Source organism: Enoplosus armatus, chromosome 5 (assembly GCF_043641665.1).
Source record: "Enoplosus armatus isolate fEnoArm2 chromosome 5, fEnoArm2.hap1, whole genome shotgun sequence".
In the NCBI taxonomy this organism is placed as follows: domain Eukaryota; kingdom Metazoa; phylum Chordata; class Actinopteri; order Centrarchiformes; family Enoplosidae; genus Enoplosus; species Enoplosus armatus.
In genome coordinates this window covers 12300298-12314256 of record NC_092184.1, presented here as the reverse complement: position 1 = coordinate 12314256, position 13959 = coordinate 12300298, and the positions used below count along the sequence as shown (strand labels likewise).

The window sequence follows — 13959 nt, the reverse complement described above, 5'->3', positions numbered from 1 at the left end:
AGAGCTAATTGGCTTGGTTTGAATAGCAGAGCTATGCTATTGTTGAGGCTGCTCCTCTTGGTTCTGCTCATGGGAAAGGGAGACTGTGTGCCGACTGCAAGGCTCAGCACAACCAGCTGAATTGGCCCAAGATGGCGACCTTTTTTATTGGAGGCATTTTTTCATTACAGGGCAGGATTATGTAATTTACATATTTCAGACAATTCCAGAAGCACCAAAAGTACGTATTGTTGGGTATATGTATTTTAAATGGTTTAAGTGTATTTTGTACTATATTTGAGACATTAACATAAAGATATGTTAAGACATTCTATCTTTCACCACCCCAGCCTCTCTTTTGCTCTATTTTGGCATTACATCCCATAACTTTACTGTTTTGATTAACTTTCACCGCTTTCAGCCGCAATAGGCTGTGCATAGCAGAACAACTATAAAAACCCACTGTATGATACCTGCCCAGCACCAAATGTCAGATTGACAAAGTTAGACATTAGCTGGGGGACATAGCAGGGCATTTAGCAACTAAAGAGCGTGAATATTGGACTTACATTCATCAGGTGGACACAAAAATGACTCCAAATGAATGCTATTATCAGTCATATGAACTTTATAAGGTGATAATGTTTGTAATGATTGTATTTACAGCTTGTTGCACTGCCCTCAAGTGGCCCTAAAAACAAATCTCAGTTAAGGCATTTTTAAAAAGACTTTACGATTGTGGGGCATTTCAGTGAGCCAAATAAGGTCTAATTTTTCAACTTCACATAATCTTCATCCTGCATTATTTTTCAATGGTTAAATTGCAATTATAAATTCAAGTATAATTTGCGCTTCTATAATGTTAATATCGTAAAAAAGGGAAACCTTTTGTACAGCATAATTTAATATTGTTATGTGATAATATACACACTTACGATTTTAAAGTACATAAGAGGCCCCAAAAACAAAATGAAACAGAAACAGTTAATGCATTTTTAACAAGACTATATGGTTGTGAGGCATTTCAGTGAGCTCAATGAGTCTAATTTTCTCAGCTTTACATTACCTTCATCCTGCATTATTTTTTAATGTTTAAATTTCAGTTGTGAAACTTAAAACTTTCTGTTTGGGCACCTCCTTGCCCTCGCCCCACCTTATAGGTAGGTCCACAGTGATAAAAAATCATTGTTGTATTATCATTTTTTATGATGCTCTAAAATGCATAAATATCAGTTCAAGCTTTTGATTTACATTAAGGTACATGTGAAGCCACCCAGTGGTTTAGCACTCTTAGACAGTTATGACGTCCACACAGAGGTGGCCAGAGCAGGGTTGGGCACTCTTACAGCTGTTGTTGGTGGCGTCTGTCTCTCAGGCTGAAGAGCCGCTTTGCAGGCGGAGAGGGGATCCTGAGAACCCCCAGCTATCTAAGGATGGAGACATTGTGTTGGGGGGAATCTTCTCTTTCCACAGCAGCTGGCAAGACAGACATGATACCTACATGCAGAAACCACTGCCACTGCAATGCACCAGGTAAATTATAGCACAGAAATCTATTTAAATTTAAAATGTCTAAGAGGAAGTGAGTACAGATACAAAACAGTTGCAAAAAAGTTATCAAACTGAGTATTAAAATAATTTTGTTGTGTTTATTAATGCCATAAAATGTTTTCATTTACCATGCTATTGTTTCTATTTCAAGGACAAATTGAATGCAATTTAAACTACTTATATCTGTGCTCATCAAGTTTGAATTTCAGAGGGTTCCAATTTGCTCAGGCTATGCTCTTTGCCATAGAGGAGATTAATAACAGCACAGACCTACTGCCTGGCATCTCTCTGGGCTATAAGATCTATGATGCCTGCAGCTCCATTGCCAGAGGTGTGAGGGTTGCACTGGCGTTGGCTAATGGTAATGAAAGGGTGTCTGCACCCTCCGAGGCACCATGTCCCAGACCTGCCCAAGTGCAGGCCATTATGGGAGAGACCTCTTCATCTCCTTGCATGGCTATAGCTACTGTCATCGGACCCTTCCATATCCCATTGGTGGGTAAGATTGGTAAAAATTAGATTGTATTCATGAAAAATAATTATTGCTCTGTAATTCTTCCAGCTGCTCATAGCAAAAGGGGTTGTGCAATCATTGTAGTACGCAGTGTAAACATTTTATATTTTGAGTCTTTCATTTGGGATGTTGACATTTCTTTTTTCTTTTAGATCAGCCACTTTGCTACTTGTGCTTGTCTCAGTGATAAAACCAAGTACCCATCCTTCCTCAGAACAATTCCCAGTGACTACTACCAGAGCAGAGCCCTGGCCCAGTTGGTCAGGCACTTTGGTTGGACTTGGGTTGGAGCGATTAGAACAAATGATGATTACGGGAACAATGGCATGGCCACATTCACAGAAACTGCAAAGCTTCTCGGCATCTGTCTGGAGTACTCTGTCTCCGTCTTTAGAACAGATCCACCAGACAAAATACAAAAAATAGTTGACATTATAAAGGCTTCCACTTCCAAGGTGATTGTTGCTTTCCTCTCCCACAAGGATATGGATGTGCTAATACACGAGTTGTCTCATAAGAACGTGACGGGGTACCAGTGGGTAGGCAGTGAGAGCTGGATCTTCGATTCTCAAACTGCAGCCATGGATAGACATCACATTCTGGATGGTGCCATAGGCCTGTCCATCCCCAAAGCACATGTCAGTGGTATGAGAGAGTTCATGTTGGATGTGAAGCCGCTTAATTCAACAAGTAATGAAATGTTTACAGAGTTTTGGGAGACATTATTTAGTTGTAAATTCAAGCAGTCAAAGTCATCAGCAGGGAATCAAAGAGAATGTACGGGACATGAAGATCTGACTGGAGTGGAAAACAGCTTCACTTATATGTCGCTCATGCCTATCTTTAACAATGTCTATAAAGGAGTGTATGCTGTGGCCCACGCACTTCATAATATTCTCAGCTGTAGTAAAACATGTAACAACAAAGTGCAGCTAGATCCATTTACGGTGAGTTGAACACCAAATACTTAAATTATAGTTTTTACATTAAGTCACATTAACAAACAAATGGTTGAAATTTGGAAACAAATAGCTGATTGATGCATTGATGCATATCTTCTTAGATTTTACAGCACATAAAAAAGATTCAGTTCAAAACAAAGGAAGGAGATGAGGTCTACTTTAATGAGAATGGAGACCCAGCAGCAAAGTATGAAATTATAAACTGGCAGCCAACAGAAAATGGCATTGTGGACTTTGTCACAGTCGGTCTTCATGATGCATCTTTACCTGCAGACAAACAGCTGCATCTGCAAAACAAGTCTTTCTTTTGGGCGCAAAACTCACAACAGGTAAGATACCATGTGATCACTGTCTATTTGAATTGTCATAATTGTATAACTTATTGGTTATTGTTACTGGATAACAATAATGTTCAGTTTCAAAATTAGCAATAGATGATTGCAAAGACAACACGTTGTCGAAGTGAATGACCATTCTTACTTCTCATAATTGTTTTGTTCATGCAGGTCCCTGTGTCAGTTTGCAGTGAGAAGTGTCCCCCAGGAACTCGCAAGGTCCTCCAGAAAGGGAAGCCTATCTGCTGCTATGACTGTTTAAGATGTGCAGAAGGAGAAATAAGCAACATTACAGGTGTAGTAATATTTTAATGCAAAACAAAAATATAAAATTGTCATGTTCACATGCCAATTTGAAGACATGGTATAGTTTTGTAATCTGATTTCAAAATATTATAAAGTAATTATGTAGTGGAAAACCAAATATTTATACATAAGTCTGAAGTCAGCTACATACATATACTGTATGCTTTTTGAAATGCATGTCAAGGTTAAAACCTCAATCTGAAAAATGTATTTAACTCACATGTTTTTCAAATTACTCAAATTTCTTTGTTCATGGAAAATGAGAAATGTTGCTGTCATAAGGTTATCCATTTATTATCTGGTAATCATGCAGTGTCTGTCTTGTAGACATAGAAAAGATGCAACACAGAGACAAAACAGACAAATGTACTGTCAAGTCTAACTCCTGCTTCAATATCATTTTTCAGATTCTATCACCTGCGTGCGATGCCACCCTGAGTTCTGGTCAAATGAGAGAAGAGATGCCTGTGTAAAGAAGGAGGCAGAGTTTCTATCATATGAAGAGATTATGGGAGCACTGCTCACTGCAGCCTCTCTATTTGGAACATGCATGACTGCTTTCGTGGCTTTCATTTTCTTCAGATACAGGCAGACTCCTATTGTCAGAGCCAACAACTCTGAGCTGAGCTTCCTGCTGCTCTTCTCCTTGAGTCTGTGTTTCCTGTGTTCTCTGACCTTCATCGGTCCGCCCTCTGAGTGGTCCTGCATGCTGCGACACACAGCATTCGGCATCACCTTTGTCCTCTGTATTTCTTGTGTTCTGGGGAAGACAATAGTGGTGTTAATGGCCTTCAGGGCCACACTTCCAGGTAGTAATGTGATGAAATGGTTTGGGCCTGTACAGCAGAAACTCAGTGTTGTGGGTTTCACTCTCATACAAGTTGTCATATGTATCCTCTGGTTAACAATTTCTCCTCCTTTTCCGTTTAAGAATTTTAAGGAGTTCAAGGACAAAATCATTTTAGAGTGCGCCCTGGGCTCAGCTGTAGGCTTTTGGGCTGTACTTGGGTACATAGGACTTCTGGCCATGTTGTGTTTTATTCTTGCTTTTCTGGCTCGAAAACTGCCTGATAATTTCAATGAAGCCAAATTTATCACCTTTAGCATGTTGATATTCTGCGCAGTATGGATCACTTTTATCCCAGCGTATGTCAGCTCTCCTGGGAAGTTCAGTGTTGCTGTGGAGATTTTTGCTATTCTGGCTTCAAGTTTTGGACTGCTCATTTGTATTTTTATTCCAAAATGTTATATTATCTTACTGAAACCAGAGAAGAATACAAAGAAGAATATGATGGGAAGGGGGCATCAAAGTCCTTCTGAAAACTTTAAATAATATGGTGGCAAAGACATGCTGGCATCAACATTTTTACATAATAATTTGTCAACCAAACAGTCAAGTATCTATATATCTTCATTTAAAGACTCGCAGTGTACTACTGTAGTAGTTTTTTAGTAGATTTTTGTATATCCTTTTATTTGTGACATAGCTTATTGATATAACTGCCTTTAATATAGCAATGTTATATATATATATATACACACACACACATATATATACATATATATATATCCACCAATGTATAATTGGTGCTTTTATCTAAAGCCCCTTAAAGTTTGTCTCTCATTCACCCATTCACACACACATACACACACATACCAACATACTGTTGGCAGCAATGTACCTTGCATGATGCCTGACAATCAGGAACAATGTGGTCAGTGTCTTGCCCAGGGACACCTCTTCATGTGGACGGGAGGAGCTGGGGATCGAACTGCCAACTCTGTGATCAGTGGACAACCTGCTAATATATATATAATTAAGTACAAACAAATTAAAATAAATACAATAAATCAAAGACTGAAATCCACAGTTTTAGAGACAAAAACATCTTAACTTGTTTGGTTTACTTTGGTCTCCTGAGTTCAACCATGATAACTTTCCCCTTGATATTGAATGTGTATAAAGCTCTGACATATGCTGTATACATTAACTATCTGCTGCAGAATTAACTAAACTGTCTGTTTCTCCATTGGTAACTAGTTCCTGAATATATCCGAATAATATATCTGGATTATTAACTACATGACCACTGACGGTTTTAACAGTCTTTCCTTGAATGTCTTTGACTTCTCATCTATTTTGTTTGGTTTTTTTTAGGTTGGCTTTTAACCCAAGCAGGAATCACTTCACTATCGTATGGTTTAAATTAAGCATGGTGCATTATATTGCTGTGCAACAACTCTTGAATCTCATAGAGGACAGGACCACAGCATACAGAAACAGTCAAGGGGCCCTTCCAAGGTGCTAGAAGCTTTGGTGGCATCCTTTACATGTACCAAATCTCCAAGACTGTATGAATGTTCTTGTACTCTAACATAATATGAGCCGTGATTTCCACATTGTAACAGATCCAGGAAGCCGAAAAACTCCTTGACAGTATCACTTTCTGTCACTGTCCCTGATGACTCCTGGTTACGGCTTGGGGCTAAGCCCAAAGCCCTGGTCAGCTCCACTCCATCCCACCACAAGTCCTGGAAGCTGGTTGATGCTTGCAGCAAGTGAGGAAGGCACTCCTCACACGTACCCTCGCACTATAACATCCAGCTGTAAAACAAGTACGACATCCTTGACCTGTATGACTTTCCTCCGCTCTTCCTCCCCTTCCGTTCCAGTTTACTGTTGCCTCTGATCCCCCTACCAGCCATACCTGAGCACTCCTCTTGCACAAGGACCTGCCACTCCACACCGCTCTTTACACCAGTGCCGCGGCCGTCTCTCTGTCCGCCCTTGTCCATCCACTTCGTAGCCTCTTGAATTTATTTTACACAATATTGAACTCTACCTCACCCTCATTACCTGCCACCACATGTCTACTGTTGGTCACTTCCAGTTTACACCAACAAACCTCTCTCTCAACTACAAACCAAACTAACTCCCCCTTGTGGTTAGGATTGCCTACTGGCCAGGAGAGATCAATAACCTTCTGAAATACGCTTTCCACAGTGTCCAGACAAAAAATACATTGAGAAATGTATACAGACCTTCTGACATCTGTCTCAGAAACCTTATTCCAATCCCGCACAAGCTGTGACCGCTTCAGGGACATCCCAGTCTAGAGTTATTAAGCCTCTCCTGAAAAATGATAACAATGATCCCTTGATAATTAGTAATTACAGGCCCATATTGAATCTGCCATTCATAAGTAAAATAATAAAATAATAATATTGTCTTCTTACAACAGTTTCCTAACCCACAATAATATTCTTGATATCTTCCAATCGATTTTGTTCTGAGACCGCTCTAATATAGGTTCTGAATGAGATTTGTTTTAATACGGACTGCGGAAAAAATGGGTAGGGCTGTCTGGCACAATCCTGAAATGGTTTACATCATACTTACAAGATAGAAACAACATTATAGCCATTAGTAATTGCGTATCTGAGCGAACTGGAGTTCCCCAGGGGTCGATACTTGGGCCTCTTCTGTTAAATCTAAACATGCTGCCACTAGTTCAAATTATGCGAAACAACGGTATTTCCTATCACACTTTCAATTGCCTCAGTGAATGAACTGTGCTATACAAATAAGGTTGCCTTGCCGCAGCATGACCTGATGCCAGCAGAGCCAAAACGTTCTCAAAGCAGGGCTCTCAAGAATCACCTGATCTTTAGATGGAAGTGTCCCTGCTTCTTTCTATGTGTGGAGGGTGGAGAGGACAGGATCAGCTTTCTGATGTTTGGCAAGTTCTTCAAGGCTGACTGACTGCAGCCAGTTAACTACAAGAGTCTCTAGTTTAGGAACAAATGGATGGCTGTTTCCATCAATTGTATGTTATCACCACTGGTCTTACTGCCAGACTCATCTCACCACCAGTGGCACAACATCGTCATCATCAAACCTTGTCTACTGCTTATGAAGTCTTTGGGAGTACGTACATCCTTGACATGTTCAGACAAGTTCTGTCCAGCTGGGTAACAGTCACATCTGTTGGAGTGTTCTTTGGCCTTGAAATGGCACCAGCATTTGGAGTGCTGGCAGCCTGCTCCTGTGTCAATCTTGTGAGTGACAGCAGACAGATAAACCAAGTCAGAATCACTTTTGGGGAAGAGGGATTGGTAAGTTAACAGCAGCTTGATAAACCATTTCTCCTCACTAGTAGCACCAATCAGGTCTTGGAGATGCTCAAGTAGATGAGAGATTGCTTGGCACTACACTTTGCTCCTGTGAACATGATGTCCTTTTAGGATAAGCTTCTTCTTTTGGCAGGGCAGCTTTGCTGGTTGAGAAGTTGCATAGCTTGACTGGCACCCACTTCTCCATGGTGGTAACAACATTTCCAGAGGCTACAGCTTCTGTGATGCTCAAAGGCTCTAGTACAGCTGGCACACCTGGCCTTTGGTCTTCAACCTCGCCCCACACCACAAATTCAGATGAAAGTTTCCTTACTTGGTCAATCAGTGCAGCAAACTGATCCGCAGTTACATACTGAGGGGTCTGTACCCTACAAAAGGTAGCAGTGAAGTCATCACAGTCTCCATCGTCAGCACAAGAAATGTGTCTTGCTCTGCTCTTTCTTTCAGTTTCACACCCCAAGGTAGCTTTGCAGTTATGCTCATGAGCCTCTACAGTACACACTTTTGAGCCTCTGCAAGGGAGTCTGGGTCTAGGTTGGGTCTGGGTCTGGGTTAGACCTTTGTGGAAGGCATCAGTTGCCAGTTCATCTTGCAGCTGGAGATCCACACCTGGATACATAAGTGTGATGAGCCCTTGTACCCCCTCTGCAAACTGAGCTGACAATTCTCTACCTTATACATACCATATAGCAGCTCCTCTGAAGCATTCATGCAGCCTGTCCACTCTTTCTGAAGCAGTCCTTTCATACTTCCTAGCCTGGTGCTCAAGTGGCAACAAGAAAGAGACCCAGTCATCATTTCTGTCAAATATGGCAAGTTTAGGTCTATTGTGCCTTGCCTGCAGACTGTGCTTACTGTTATGGCCAGAGCTATCCTGGTTTCCAAGCTCAGAGTCTCTAGTGTCTCTCTGTCAACTGTCAGAACTGCCTTAAAATGTATTATTTTATTCTATCTTTCACCACCCCAGCCTGTCTCTGTTGCTCTGCTTTGGTGTTACACCCCACAACTTCACTGTTTTGATTCACTTTCATCGTTCTCAGCCGCAACAGGCTGTATTCATCAAAACAATTCTAAAAACCTACCGTAAGCTTCCTGCCCAACAATGCCAGACATACAAAATTAGCAACTACCTAGTGAACAAAGTACAGCATTTAGCAGCAAAAAAGTTGGTGGAGACCAAAACAGAGCTAAAATAGTGAATATTAGGCTGACATTCATCAGGTGGACACAAGCATGACTCCATGACTAATAATGTTCTGTGTCTGCTTGAAGTGTAAATAAGCTAACCCATGTAACTGATAACATGATAGCCAAATCAACTGTGATAATGTTATATTTACAGCTGGTTGCACTGACCCCAAGTGCCCCCAAAAACAAAACAAAATAAGAAATTAGAAGACCGTACTGTTGTGGAACCTAAAAAGTCAAATTTTCTCAATTTTACATCACCTTCATCCTGAATTTTTTTTCAATGTTTAAATAGTAATTATAAATTGTGCTTCCAGAATGTTAAAATGTTAACGTGAAAAAGTGAAACCTTTTCTACATTACAAATTAATATTATAATCTGATAACATATAAGATGTATATAAGTATACAAGTTAATAAGTTAATAATATACAAGTTAAGATATTTGAAATAGGCTAAAGCCCAAAACCCTTTTTCTGTTTGGGCACCTCTCTCCCCTCGCCCCACCTTGTAGGTCCACAGAGATAAAACACCACGCTCTATTATCATTTTTTTATGCTGCCCTCAAATGTATGAATACCAGTACAAGTTTTTGATTTACATTAAGGTACATATGATGCCACCCAGTGGTTTGGCACTCTTAAACAGTATGACATCCACACAGAGGTGGCCAGAGAAGGGTTGGGCACTCTTACAGCTGTTGTTGGTGGCGTCTGTCTCTCAGGCTGAAGAGCCGCTTTGCAGGCGGAGAGGAGATCCTGAGAACCCCCAGCTATCTAAAAATGGGGACATTATGTTGGGGGGAATCTTCTCTTTCCACAGCAGCTGGAAAGACAGACATGATACCTACATGCAGAAGCCACTGCCACTGCAATGCACCAGGTAAATTATACCATAGAAATGTATTTAGATTTAAGAGGAAGTGGGTACAGATAGAAAACATGTACACAAAGGTTATTAAACTGAGTATTAAAATAGGAAATATTCCATGTTGTGTGTATTATGTCAAAAGCTTTTATTTGCCATGCTATTGTTTGTATTTCAAGGTCAAATTGATTACAATGTCATCACTTTATAACTGTTCTCATCAAGTTTGAATTTCAGAGGGTTCCAGTATGCTCAGGCTATGCTCTTTGCCATAGAGGAGATTAATAACAGCACAGACCTCCTGCCTGGCATCTCTCTGGGCTATAAGATTTATGATACCTGTGGCTCCATTGCCAGAGGTGTAACAGTCACACTGGCCTTGGCTAATGGTAATGAATTGGTATCTGCACCCAATAAGACACAATGTACCAGACCTGCTGAAGTGCAGGCCATTTTGGGAGTGACCTCTTCCTCTCCTTGCATGGCTATAGCTACTGTCATTGGACCCTTTCATATTCCACTGGTGAGAGAAATGAAATTTATATTTGTGAAAAATAATTCTTATTCAGAAATTCTTCCAGCTGGTCACATCAAATCGTTGTTTGTTGTTTAAATGTTTAAAATTTTATATATTTATCATTTCTTTGTTTTTTTTTAGATCAGCCACTTTGCTACTTGTGCTTGTCTCAGTGATAAAACCAAATACCCATCCTTCCTCAGAACAATTCCCAGTGACTACTACCAGAGCAGAGCCCTGGCCCAGTTGGTCAGGCACTTTGGTTGGACTTGGGTTGGCGCTATTAGAACAAATGATGATTACGGAAATATTGGCATGGCCACATTCACAGAAACTGCAAAGCTTCTGGGCATCTGTCTGGAGTACTCTGTATCCTTCTTTAGAACAGATCCACCAGAAAAGATACAAAAGATAGTTGACATTATCAAGGCTTCCACTTCCAAGGTGATTGTTGCTTTCCTCTCACACATGGATATGGATGTGCTAATACACGAGTTGTCTCACCACAACTTGACGGGGTACCAGTGGGTAGGTAGTGAGGGCTGGATCTTGGATTCCCAAACTGCAGCCATGGATAGACATCACATTCTGGATGGTGCCATAGGCCTGTCCATCCCAAAAGCACATGTCAGTGGCATGAGAGAGTTCATACTGGATGTGAAGCTACTCAATTCATTGAGTAATGAAATGTTTACAGAGTTTTGGGAGACATTATTTAGCTGTAAATTCAAGCAGTCAATGTCATCAGCAGGGAATCAGAGAGAATGTACAGGACATGAAGATCTGACTGGATTGCAAAACAGCTTCACTGATATGTCGCTCATGCCTATCTTTAACAATGTCTATAAAGGAGTGTATGCTGTGGCCCACGCACTTCATAACATTCTCAGCTGTAATAAAACATGTAACAACAAAGTGAAACTAGATCCATTTACGGTGAGTTATACACCAGAGACTTAAATCATAGTTTTTACATTGAGTCACATTTACAAAGAAAATAGTTTAAAAGATGAAAAATAAATTGTTGCAGTCTGTCTATCATGCTGTTGAGACAATAGGCCGACAAAATGTTTGTCAGATAATGATTTACATTGATGCATATCTTCTTAGATTCTACAACACATAAGAAAGATTCAGTTCAAAACAAAGGAAGGAGATGAGGTTTACTTTAATGAGAATGGAGACCCAGCAGCAAAGTATGAAATTATAAACTGGCAGCCAACAGAAAATGGCATTGTGGACTTTGTCACAGTCGGTCTTCATGATGCATCTTTACCTGTAGACAAACAGCTGCATCTGCAAAATAAGTCTTTCATTTGGGTGCATAACTCACAACAGGTAAGATACCATGTGATCACTATAATTGTTGATGACAGTCTATTTGAGTTATTAGTTATTACGGTAACATAATGGTTTCAATAAATCAAAATTAATAACAGATGCTTACAAAGACAACACCTTGTCAAAGTGAATGTCCATACATGTTTCTCATAGTTGTTTTGTTCATGCAGGTCCCTGTGTCAATTTGCAGTGAGAAGTGTCCCCCAGGAAGTCGCAAGGTTCTGCAGAAAGGAAAGCCTATCTGCTGCTATGACTGTTTAAGATGTGCAGAGGGAGAAATAAGCAACATTACAGGTGTAGTAATATCAAATGAAAGACAACAACAATCTAAAATTTGTTATGTTCACATGCCAATTTTAAGAAATGGCATTGTTTTGTAATTTGATTTCAAAAGCATGGATTATACAGTAATTATGTAATTTTTTTAAGACAACCAAAAAACAATATAAAACAAATACTGATACAAAAGTCTGAAATCAGCTACATAAATTTGTGCACAGTCTTGGAAAAGCATGTCAAGGTTAAAGCTTCAACGTGAATATTGTATGTAACTCAATGGTATTTAAAATTACTGTAATTACTAAAAGATTTCCTATAGAAAAATTAAAAAATCCCTGGTAAGATAGGGGCACTCTGTGTCATTTTCATCCCATTCATTCTCAGAGGTCTTGGGTCACATCCATAGGAGGAGAAGTGAGGGCTTGTGGCATGCATTGTCAGAAGCAATGTATTATTTGGCACAACCAGTATGAGTCATAATGTCAGAAATGTTTTATTATTAAGTTAATTTTGATTTACTTTATTAAATTGATAGTGCAATGATGCTATTAAACTATTTTTTATAACTTATTACTGACAGACTAGTCATTAATGGGTCAGTCAACTCAATTTTCAAAAATATACCTATGGTATTTTCTTACCTTCTCCTCACAGCATTCAGACAGTTTTGGTCTCATCTGGTGAAGTTTAGACATCTCTTTCTCTGAAACTGCAATAAATGCTGTAATAAATACTGTATCTTGTACTTATAAGATCCAAATAATTCATGATGATACCATGTAGCTGTCATAAGGTAGTCCAGTTATTATCTGGTAATCATACAGTGTCTGTCTAATTGGCACAGAAAAGATACAACATAGGGACAGAAAAGACAAATGTACTGAGAAAGTCTAACTCCTGCTTCAATATTATTTTTCAGATTCTATCACCTGCGTGCGATGCCCCCCTGAGTTCTGGTCAAATGAGAGAAGAGATGCCTGTGTAAAGAAGGAGGCAGAGTTTCTATCATATGAAGAGATTATGGGAGCACTGCTCACTGCAGCCTCTCTATTTGGAACATGCATGACTGCTTTCGTGGCTTTCATTTTCTTCAGATACAGGCAGACTCCTATTGTCAGAGCCAACAACTCTGAGCTGAGCTTCCTGCTGCTCTTCTCTTTGACTCTGTGTTTCCTGTGTTCTCTGACCTTCATTGGTCCGCCCTCTGAGTGGTCCTGCATGCTGCGACACACAGCATTCGGCATCACCTTTGTCCTCTGTATTTCTTGTGTTCTGGGGAAAACAATAGTGGTGTTAATGGCCTTCAGGGCCACACTTCCAGGTAGTAATGTGATGAAATGGTTTGGGCCTGTACACCAGAAACTCAGTGTTGTGGGGTTCACTCTCATACAAGTTGTCATATGTATCCTCTGGTTAACAATTTCTCCTCCTTTTCCGTTTAAGAATTTTAAGGAGTTCAAGGACAAAATCATTTTAGAGTGCGCTCTGGGCTCAGCTGTAGGCTTTTGGGCTGTACTTGGGTACATAGGACTTCTGGCCATGTTATGTTTTATTCTTGCCTTTCTGGCTCGAAAACTGCCTGATAATTTCAATGAAGCCAAATTTATCACCTTTAGCATGTTGATATTCTGCGCAGTATGGATCACTTTTATCCCAGCGTATGTCAGCTCTCCTGGGAAGTTCAGTGTTGCTGTGGAGATTTTTGCTATTCTGGCTTCAAGTTTTGGACTGCTCATTTGTATTTTTATTCCAAAATGTTATATTATCTTACTGAAACCAGAGAAGAATACAAAGAAGAATATGATGGGGAAGGGGGCACCAAAATCATTTTAGTTCCATCATAATTTTACATTATAATTTGTTAACTGGACATCTATCTTTATTTTATTGAATAGTTTGTATTAATACAAATGATATACAATTATATCAACTAATATATTTAATTAACTACAAACAAATGTACATGCCTAACACTAATTATTTACT

The 13959-nt window shown here is 39.7% G+C and overlaps 1 protein-coding gene and 1 pseudogene across 1 annotated transcript; both read left to right on the top strand.

Moving 5' to 3' along the window:
* The first annotated feature begins 1197 nt into the window (after positions 1-1197).
* Positions 1198-6462, top strand: LOC139285448 (extracellular calcium-sensing receptor-like; annotated as a pseudogene).
* A 3075-nt stretch (positions 6463-9537) lies between these two features.
* Positions 9538-13806, top strand: LOC139285132 (extracellular calcium-sensing receptor-like). Its single transcript, XM_070905610.1, has 6 exons — positions 9538-9851; positions 10062-10359; positions 10495-11289; positions 11464-11691; positions 11865-11988; positions 12893-13806. The coding sequence occupies exons 1-6, from the start codon at positions 9538-9540 to the stop codon at positions 13804-13806; spliced, it is 2673 nt and encodes an 890-aa protein (XP_070761711.1).
* The last annotated feature ends 153 nt before the right edge of the window (positions 13807-13959 follow it).